The following is an 11,042-nucleotide window of genomic DNA, read 5'->3' as shown; positions in this document are numbered from 1 at the left end:
TTCTGGATAAGTTGCAGGGATTTGATGGCACAAGCGGGGAACACAACTCCACTGGTGGAGACACAACTCCACTGGTGGAGACACAACTCCACTCCACTCGGAAGGAGCGGCCTGCCAGAGCAGTCTCGGTTGAGTGACCCGTCTTGAAGCCTGACTTGTTAGGATCCAGAAGATCGTTCTGAGAGATAATGAGAAAGTAGATCAGAGACAGCACGCTCAAGTGTTTTGTAAAGAAAATAAATAAGGGATACAGGTCTGTAGTTTTTGACCTTCAGATAAGTCAAATGTTGGTTTCTTGAGAAGGAGCAACTCGGGCCATTTTGAAGTCAGAGCTTCTCTGACTTCAGTTTGTGCAGAGATTCTTCGGTTTTGCAAACCCAGTTTCATCATCTTTTATTTTTTTATTTTACCTTTATTTAACTAGGCAAGTCAGTTAAGAACCAATTCTTATTTTCAATGACAGCCTAGGAACAGTGGGTTAACTGCCCGTTCAGGGGAAGAACGACTGATTTGTACCTTGTCAGCTCAGGGTTTTGAACTTGCAACCTTCTGGTTACTAGTCCAACGCTCACACAACACAACGCTCACACAACCACTAGAATACCCTGCCGCCCCTGTCTGGGTGGCTGGTCTCAGATCATCCCTCGGGTGAAGAAGCTGGATATGTAGGTCCTGGGCTGGCGTGGTTACATGGGGTCTGCGGTTGTGAGGCAGGTTGGATTTACTGCCAAATTCTCTAAAACGACGTTGGAGAAATGAACATTACATTCTCTGGCAACAGCTCTGGTGGATATTCCTGCAGTCAGCATGCCAATTGCACGATCCATCAACACTTGAGACATCTGTGGCATTGTGTTGTGTGACAAAGCTGCAAATTTCAGAGTGGCCTTTTATTTTCCCCAGCACAAGGTGCACCTGTGTAATGATCATGCTGTTTAACCAGCTTCTTGATATTCCACACCTGTCAGGTGGATGGATTATCTTGGCAAATGAGAAATGCTCTCTAACAGGGATGTAAGCAAATTTGTGCACAACATTTGAGAGAAATAAGATTTTTTGTGCGTATGGAACATTTCTGGGATATTTTACTTCAGCTCATGATTATTTAGGTTTAGGAAAGTACTTATGAATCATTAAAAAATCGGTTGGAGAGCCATTTCGCACAAAATAAAGAAAACGGTGGTCTGACATTCTGAAAATTGCCACATTATGATCTTCAATCCATGGTAATGTTGAAAGATTAGTTTACATTTCATTGTAATAGAGAGAATAGTGTGCAATAGTAGACTATAGCTTTGTCTATAGCTTTGTCTGTATTCTACTATTGCACTAACAATGGAACTGTGTGATGACACGGCCAAACAAGGTCGTAAACCCCCCCACACACACACACATTTTGAAATAGCATTTTTGTCCCCCCCAGTTATATAATTGGAATGTGATACAAAATGATGCAACTGTGTGCTTTAGGACCATGCGGATGCCTCTGAGCGGTCTGGTAGGCTGTTTGGAGTGTTTATCCAAAACAATTGAATAATAATAATAATAATTAATAAGGCTTGGTCTGCGCTCCGCTACATAACGATTTAATTAGCCTACGTCTTTAAAAAAATATATTATCCACTGTTACTTATGATCCTCAGCAACAGCCAGGAGGAAACAAATGAAGATAAATGAAAGAATGGAAGGAAATGGAATGATAATGTAGGCTAAACCAACTGAAGGGAACTAACAGTAAAATGTCAGTTGAATATGTGTGGTTATTAGGCCTACTGACGGTTGATACTGATAGTGGCAAATATTTAACATGATAGAAATAGGAGACAGAGAAAGTCAAGGTAGCCTATAATTAAGACATTCGAGAGTGCCCACCCCTGCATGCTGAAAGGCAGTGCAAATGTGATGTTGCATCATGGCACATTTTTTTCATCAACTTTACAGTGGGAAACTTTATATGTTGATGTGCTTCAGTTTGCTGCCAATATGACTGGTTACACATTTGTCTCCAGCGATTATAAGGTCAAATATATCTAAAGCAAGATTCATTGATATTTACAATTCCTTTGTCCAAATGGATTATTAATGTATCTTGCTCTTGTCAATGGTGTTTATCAGGTTGTAAATTGCAGTGTATGGAGAACGGTGTTATTTCTATCCTCCAAAAATAAATACATGCCTTTCCCACTTGGCACTGGAAGGTTCGCTAGACCTTATTCACAGTTTCCTTGCGCGTAAAGGTGGAGGGAATTAAGTGAAAGTCACCTTAATTTACTTGATCTCCCCCCAAACGAATAAGTTGGTCAGAATACGCATAGACGAAAAGTGCATCAAAAGGGAATTATGTTCCATTTATGACAGCTTAACTCTGGTCTGAATCGGGCCCATAGGGCTGTGGTAAAAAGTAGTGCACTAGGTAGGGAAGAGAGGGAATAGGGTGCCATTTGGGACTCATGCAGCGAGAGGAGAGGAAGAGGAAGAGGAAGAGGAAGAGGAAGAGGAAGAGGAGGAATTAATGGAGAGAGAAAATATTTCTGCTGAGAATTCAAGCTTTCTATGGCAGATTAAAAAAAAGTGTTTTTTGGCTTTGGTCTAAGGGGTAGTCATGATTTGTCAATGATTTCTGGCCATATCTAACAGGGCTGCCTGCGTCACAAATGCTAATACAAAACACTGCTAACAGAGACAGAGACACGATCACTCACATACACAATATTTCTTTCCCTCTCTCTCTCTCCCTCTCTCTCTCTCTCTCTCTCTTTCTCTCACATACACAATCTTTCTTTCTTTCCCTCTCTCTCTCTTTCTCTCTCTCTCTCTCTCTCTCTCTCTCTCTCTCTCTCTCTCTCTCTCTCTCTCTCTCTCTCTCTCTCTCTCTCTCTCTCTCTCTCACTCACACACACACACACACACACACACACACACACACACACACACACACACACACACACAAACACATGCACACACTGAGCATCAAGTCATCTCTTTTCCTCATGGGTCTTTCTAAGAAAGACAGAGATAGGAGGCTTCTGATGACAGGGGAAGTGGCGACGATGGGGGCCAGAATGTGCTGGAGGATACGACCCTGCGAGGTGCATGGGAGGGGGGACTTGAGTGCCTCAGTGAGACAGATTTGATAGCTGTCGTTGCGGTGGCTGTGGCTGCCGCTCCAGCTCCAGACCCTGACAGTTGGGACGGATGACTCTACTGTGAAACGTCCAGGAGAAAGTGGTTTAAGAGGCGCCCCTGGATGACAGACACCTCCCTAATGGGACCAGCCAATGAGATTAGACTTTATTGTCTGTATGAAGCCCAGGCTGTAATTCAGTTTGAAAAGAACAGAGGGCCTTGCCGTCACCCTGGGAAAGTTCACACTCGGCAATCTGGACCAATAACACGCTAGGCCAGCAGGAAGGAAGGAAGGAGATCAGAAAAATAATAACTATGAGAGGGTAAACTTTTTTTCTCAGGAAAAGGGGCTAGGGCTTAGGGTGTTGTTGCAGGGAGGTAGACAAAGGTTGGGAAGCATCCTGTGCTTAAAAGTCATTTGTGTGGTTTGGAGAGACTGGTGTGTAGATATGTGACAAACCTTAGTTTTCAAATGAATGCTGTTATCTTTATGGAACCACTGACATATGTCAGACTACTATATCCTGAAGAACAAGGTGCCTATGAGCTGGTTTTGGAGGGAAACACAGTGAGTGTAGAGACATAAACAACCACAAGAGGGAGTGTACAGCAAACAGCTATTTATTGTACATTCTGCACATAAGGACCCTGTAGTCTAAAATATGAATATATTATCAAAGCTTTCAAGAAACAAAACCGACACGATACATTACAGCAGCTAATATACTTGTACGTAATCCTGCTGTAGAGGTCTAAAATAAATGTACACCGGGACCTGTAGGCTACGACAGAGCATTCAGCACCTTTCAGACATTACTGTTGACGTTGACAGTGTTGATAACTGATGTTGATTGGATCTTAGTCGCCTCTCATTCGATGCCTTTGTCTTTCAGTATTTTCCTCGCTGTTTTCAGGTAGTCTGGGTCTGGATAGCTGTGACTGAATTATCAGAAAAACAAATGAATGTCTATGACTAAAGTAAATTGTGTGTACAGATGCAGAGTTAATATAGATGAAACACTGGGTCAGACAGATTACATAGATTTACAGACATAATAGATTTAAAGTGAGTATTTAAAGATAAATCATTTAAGGCTTGATTCAATCTGTATCACCAAAGTTCAGTGTTATAGCATTATTTAAATGTGAAGGTAATTTCCGATTGAGCCGAAATGTATGGAGGGTTTACCGTGAATGCAGAGTCCACTAACATGGGAACTTTGCCTTTTTCTATTGCTCTGTAGCACACACATCCAGCACTAACCTGTCTTTTCCTGCGTCAGGGGTTGTTTTATGGGGTATATCTGCCCATGTGACCATATCCTCTCCATTCTCATTGGTTGCTACAGTAAAGACCAGCCTCTGGTAGAAGGCCTTATCCAATAGCCCCAGGATCCTCCTTCCATCGCGGTTGTCGGGCAAATACGCCAATGTCCTCATTCCCAAAAACGTCTGCCCTGGATTGGGATGCTTGTCCTGTAAAATCAGAATATCTGAATAAATCCAAAATAATCATGGATCTGTGAAATACCTCTAAAACTTCCATTTTTACAGCTGATTTCCTGCAAATCTACACATTTTGCCATAGGTTGGAGGCAAGTGTTTGCAGTTTATAGTATGATAACTGATGATCAATGGGCCCCACCCCGTTCGCTAATTCGACCATGATTACTACAAGTTTAGAAAGCTGTCCGCTGCACTCTTTAAAAAAAAAGGGGTCATCTAGAACCTAAAAGTGTTCTTCGGCTGTCCCTATAGGAGAACAGTTTGAAGAACCCTTTTTGGGTCCATGTAGAATGTTTTTGGTTCCAGGTAGAACTGTTTGGGTTCAATGTAGAACCCTTTCCACAGAGGGTTTTACATGGAACCCAAAATGGTTCTAACTGGAATCAAAAAGGGTTTTCCTATGGGGTCAGCCGAAGAACCCTTTAGGAACCCTTTTTTTAAGAGTGTAGACTTAACAATCTAAATAATTTTAGCTGACATGGGCTAATTGAGTGACTGCTGATGCAATCCCCCCTGCAAAAAAAAGGCTGGCTTAAGTCATGGAAAAATGTATAGAATTGCAGCATACTTGCTTAAAAACTGCAACATTTTCTCTACGCCCCAAGGCAAAATGTGTAGAAAATAACTCTAAAACTTCAATTTAGTCTCTCCGTCATCAATAGGTGGGCCACTAAAACGCATTGCCAAAAGGTGGGTGGACCCAACAAAATGTTACTTAGGGCCCCCAAAAGGCTAGCAAATAGCTGGCATGAATGACTGTACCTCTAAAATCTGAGATGCAATACTATGTACACTCCTGTCTGTTTGATGTTTTCCTTTTTATTAGTGGTAAAGTTAAAGCCGGGTAACCGGTCGTGTTTGTTCCTTTTCATTATAAACTAACGTAAATTCAACGTGAAATCAATAAAAAATGTCACAATGACATTGGACTTAGGTTAGAAGTTGGGTTGGTTCAACATCATCACATTTACTTTTTTTGTTGAAATGACATGGAACGAATGCTGATTCAGCCAGTTTTTGCCCAGTGGGGTGCACCTGTTCTGAATACATTCAAAGATATTTGATTTCCTTCATGCTAGTTGCTGACTTGTAGTGAATGCATTACATCACCCATTCTGTGCTTCCTCCCCGGTGGTATGCAACGTCTCAATGACTAGCGACTAGCCTAACCTGATTTACCACATCATCACATCAACAGGACGGAATGTCACCAAACTCTCTATAAGCACCTGTAGAATGCGTTTCTCTTTCCTCAGAACACTCAGAAGTGGAAAAACACTTCGAATAGAACAGTATGAGTGAGTAAAGGGAGTAAAATATCCAACACGTGGCAAATGAACTTCAAACTTTAATTTGAGCTATCATGCCAACTCCTCCTGTCACTCATTGGCACGTTTGGCTTAACAAAGACAGCAATGGAGTTGGCAAGAGTACAAACAGATCTGGGACCAGGCTATATGATGTATGCTATTCTGTATAATACATACATGCTAAGTACTGAAGCCTTTTGTTTTAACACTAACTTACTGTTTGTATTCCATCTGCAAAAACATAATTGATCTGTATGGTGTTGTCCCCTGGGTAACCAGGGAGGTCTCTGTGTAGAATGACCCATGTCATCTGTCCCTCTGGCTGGCTGCCCTCTGACACCTCAGCATAGCTCCCCTTCACATCCCCATTAGCTGGGGGCAGACACACACAACCAGGTAGGGTCAGAGTTCAATCTTAAGCATTAAAGAGACAAAGAAAGGGATGAGCGAGAGAGAGAAGAATATCCAGGTAGTGTACCTTGGTCTATCAGTGCTGGGGGTCCCTGACCATCCAAGTACCTGGTGCAGTACATTTTCTCTTGTTTAGCACCCATAGCAGGGCTGTGGGGGGAGAGAAATAACACAATGTACCATTCAGTAAGAGAGGATTTGAACTATTTCAATGAAGACATTGTAGTATTAAACTGTGAAAACATCCAGCAAGTCTGATGGTTGGCGATTGCCAAGATCTATTAAACTTAGTCCTCACCTGTATCACTCAACTGTGTGATGGTGTCTGCAGCCTTGTTACTCCTCAAGGGCCTTATTTTCTCCTCTGGTCCTGTAGCTCAGACCACGTTCATTCAGCTCGTCCCAATACTAACCATTACGGTCTGGGACTGGGTCTGAGTAACTCTGTTTCCTCTACCAAGCTGTCACCTGAGTACTATGCTGCGGTCAAATGTTTTTGACAGTAGTGCTGGCAGTCCTGTCATGTGTGTTCGGGTGGGTGTGGCGGGAGGTACTTTTGGCAAGTATATGCACAGGGGTTGAGGTTCTTCCTTGTTCAGCCTCACAACAAAAGGAGGCGTGGCAGAAAGTAGACATTATCATGTGGTTTATTGTTGGTTCCTTCTTAATCACATTTAGATGGGTTGGTGTTGATGCCTTAAATGCCTTAATCTACAGTAGATTGTTATTCTTCACCTTCGTTACAATGTTCTTGAGCTCTTGTGTTCCTTGAATTGTCAACTGAGTCATCAATGACCAGGCTACACTTTCTCCAATGCCATTTCTCAAAATGTGTTTTACGGGTGTTTTGGTGGCATCGACAATTTAATTAGACTGATAAATGAATGGCTATTACAACAGGAAATGGGACTTTCTATCAGTACAGTGACTTCAAATAGATGTCAACGTAGACCAAAACTCTTTCAGACCGCTCCAAACTCCCCAGACAGGTCAAGTCATGCATGATACAGGTGTTGTGGGTCACTGGGTGTGGCAGACTGGTCCTATTGTGTTTTAGGAGTAAGTGTGATGGGGACATAGATTACCATGTCAGTTAGTATCATGCACTGGTTGAAATTACAGTGTTGTTTAAATGTTTCCTTTAAATGTTTGGTGAATGGGGTTATGAGCAACCTTCAATGGAGATGTTGTTAACATGCACATTAGCTCTATAAGTGAAGACAGGAGCAGTCACTGACTGACTGATAGACAGTATACAGTACTTTCGTTATTAGACATTCTGACACTATTACAAAATTGTATTGTCTCACACCCACTGACAGACAAACTAACACCCTGACGAGCGCACACTACTACTCTAACGAAGACAGAATAGTGTATATTTAAATTTTTAAGTTGCTTTCTTTTGCCAGTGTATTTATTTTGTATACCCCTGCCTGTAATATTGCAGATTTAAATGTAGATTACTTTTTTACACAGTGGTACATGTTTTCTTTTGGGCAGTGTTTCGTTCTCGTCTATACCTTGGTGCAAGTGTTGATACAAACAATAACTGGAGTTGTATCCCTGGGCTATAAGTCAAGTCCTATGGGACAATAATAAGTGCATAGGAGGAATGGTCAAATGACGAAGAGAGATAGGCTTTTTCTCTGCCCTCAGCTGCCTTTAAGTCCACAGCTCAGAGTGGGAGACGGGGAGCGGGGCTCTACAGGACTAGTTCGCTACCGACCTAGTTCAACAGGAATAGTTTTGTTGTCTGGGTGGTGATGCTTTGAGCGCCTTCAATGTTCCTTAAGGAGATTCTTTGCCCCCACCCTGCTCAGCCTTTTTTGTTACTTTCACTTTCTATGTCTACATTTTTTAAATATTCTTTGTCTTCTTTCTCTTTCTCCTTCTAACTCTCTCTCTCTCTCTCTCTCTCTCTCTCTCTCTCTCTCTCTCTCTCTCTCTAGCTCTCTCTCTCTCTCTCTCTCTCTCTCTCTCTCTCTCTCTCTCTAGCTCTCTCTCTCTCTCTCTCTCTCTCTCTCTCCTTCGTTGTTTCAAACTGTATACATACAGTTTGAAACCCCACTCTTTGAAAGCGATATATATAAGAAAGAGAGACAGAAGAGAGAGGGAATACTGTACCTCAGTGTGGCTGACAAATGATTCATCTTTCTAACAGGTTAAGAGGGGTTGGTCAGTCAGTCAGTAGCCAATTGGAGGGGTCACTGTGCATTGATAAACACTAGGCTACAATGAGAGAGAATGACAGGTACTCTATGGATTTGAATCACATTTATTTCCTTTAATTTCCAATGATGTATGTGGGGTTACACTTTATAGATGACACAATATAGCTAGATAGAGGTACCACACACAAGCAGACCGACAGACAGGCAGGCACATACACACAGACACACGCAAACGTAGATATACATAAATGATTGACGCCCTAGATAAAGATGAGAAATAATGATTGTGCTAAATAAATAATTTAAATACTGAGCTAAACTCAGCAAAAAAAGAAACGTTCTCTCACTGTCAACTGCGTTTATTTTCAGCAAACTTAACATGTGTAAATATTTGTATGAACATAACAAGATTCAACAACTGAGATATAAACTGACCAAGTTCCACAGACATGTCTTCCCTGTAACACACAGCGTTGACATTGCCTGCAATGACAACAAGCTCAGTTTGATGATGCTGTGACACACCGCCCCAGACCATGACGGACCCTCCATCTCCAAATGGATCCCGCTCCAGAGTACAGGCCTCGGTGTAACGCTCATTCCTTCGACGATAAATGTGAATCCGACCATCACCCCTGGTGAGACAAAACGGCTACTTGTCAGTGAAGAGCACTTTTGCCAGTCCTGTCTGGTCCAGCGATGGTGGGTTTGTGCCCATAAGCGACGTTGTTGCCGGTGATGTCTGGTGAGGACCTGCCTTACAACAGGCCTACAAGCCCTCAGTCCAGCCTCTCTCAGCCTATTGCGGACAGTCTGAGCACTGATGGAGGGAATGTGCGTTCCTGGTGTAACTCGGGCAGTTGATGTTGCCATCCTGTACCTGTCCTGCAGGTGTGATGTTCGGCTGTACTGTTCCTGTGCAGGTGTTGTTACACATGGTCTGCCACTGCGAGGACAATCAGCTGTCTGTCCTGTCTCCCTGTAGCACTGTCTTAGGTGTCTCACTGTACGGACATAGCAATTTATTGCCCTGGCCACATCTGCAGTCCTCATGCCTCCTTGCAGCATGCCTAAGACACTTTCACACAGATGAGCAGGGACCCTGGGCATCTTTCTTTTGGTGTTAGTCAGTAGAAAGGCCTCTTTAGTGTCCTAAGTTTTCATAACTGTGACCTTAATTGCCTACCATCTGTAAGCTGTTAGTGTCTTAACGACCGTTCCACAGGTGCATGTTCATTAATTGTTTATGGTTCATTGAACAAGCATGGAAAAAATGTATTTTTAACCCTTTACAATGAAGATCTGTGAAGTTATTTGGAATTTTAAGAATTGTCTTTGAAAGAAAGGGTCCTGAAAAAGGGACTTTTCTTTTTTTGCTGAGTTTATATTGCATGCTAAACATATTCCTAACATGCAATGACAACATCAGTGTCACACCCTGACCATAGTTTGCTTTGTATGTTCTATGTTTTGTTTGGTCAGGGTGTGATCTGAGTGGGCATTCTATGTTGGATGTCTTGTTTGTCTGTTTCTGTGTTTGGGCCTGATATGGTTCTCAATCAGAGGCAGGTGTTAGTCATTGTCTCTGATTGGGAGCCATATTTAGGTAGCTTGTTTTGTGTTGGGTTTTTGTGGGTGATTGTTCCTGTCTTTGTGTTTGTTACACCAGATAGGGCTGTTTTTGTTTTTTTCAAGTTTATTATTATTATTTTTTTGTATATTGTTCTATTTTCATCTTTATTAAAGATGTATCACAATAACCACGCTGCGTTTTGGTCCGCCTCTCCTTCAACAGCAGAATCCTGTGACAATCAGTCTACAAACTTGTTGGATGCATTTGCAGTTCGTTTTGGTTCCGTTTCAGATGTATTTTTATTTGCCCAATAGAAATGAATGGTAAATAATGTAGTGTCATTTTAGAGTACCTTTTATTATAAATAAGAATTTAATCTGATTATGGATAATCCTGAATGAATTGTGAATAATGAGAAAGTTAGAAGGTCAAAGATCATACCCCCAAGACATGCTAACCTCTGACCATTACCACTAACAGGGGAGGTTAACATGTCTTTTGGGTATGATCTTCGACCCTCTGTGTAAGAAGGGGTGTGTTATGATGAGCTTCTATTGGCTGTCAGAAAAAAACAACTTTGTTCATTACTTTGAATAATATACTGTATATAATCTCGTGTAAACAGATCTGGTTGCTAAAACCATTAAAATCATCATCATAATGGCCTCTAAAATCATTGACAGGTAGCACCATTGACTTTTGGCATCCGTAATTATCTTAAAATAAATTCAGATTTTTTTAAAAAGAATATCTGTCAAATAATTTGCATACAGGGAGGCACCAGCTAATCTGGTCACAATGCAGACACAGTGGACAGAGGCATTTTATTACAATGTTTAGAAACGACAGACCTTTATCAGATAGTGATTGGATTATCATGATTGGATCAAGAAACTCACATTTTAGCACAAATTGTAAACAAGGCTTTAATCTCCCTTGATC

The 11,042-nt window shown here is 41.7% G+C and overlaps 1 protein-coding gene across 1 annotated transcript; it reads right to left on the bottom strand.

Annotated features, from left to right (window-relative positions):
* Window positions 1–3,726: 3,726 nt before the first annotated feature.
* Window positions 3,727–6,874, bottom strand: dtx3l1 (deltex E3 ubiquitin ligase 3L1). Its single transcript, XM_024374685.2, has 5 exons — window positions 6,652–6,874; window positions 6,421–6,503; window positions 6,160–6,314; window positions 4,391–4,602; window positions 3,727–4,065 (listed from the first exon to the last, which is right to left on the bottom strand). Exons 2-5 carry the CDS (start codon window positions 6,494–6,496, stop codon window positions 3,996–3,998), a joined length of 513 nt encoding a protein of 170 aa, XP_024230453.1. The 5' UTR covers window positions 6,497–6,503; window positions 6,652–6,874; the 3' UTR covers window positions 3,727–3,995.
* Window positions 6,875–11,042: the final 4,168 nt, after the last annotated feature.

This window comes from Oncorhynchus tshawytscha, linkage group LG16 (genome assembly GCF_018296145.1).
Source record: "Oncorhynchus tshawytscha isolate Ot180627B linkage group LG16, Otsh_v2.0, whole genome shotgun sequence".
Classification (NCBI taxonomy): Eukaryota; Metazoa; Chordata; class Actinopteri; order Salmoniformes; family Salmonidae; genus Oncorhynchus; species Oncorhynchus tshawytscha.
Note: the sequence above shows the minus strand (reverse complement) of the source record. Positions and strands in the feature narration are given on the sequence as shown.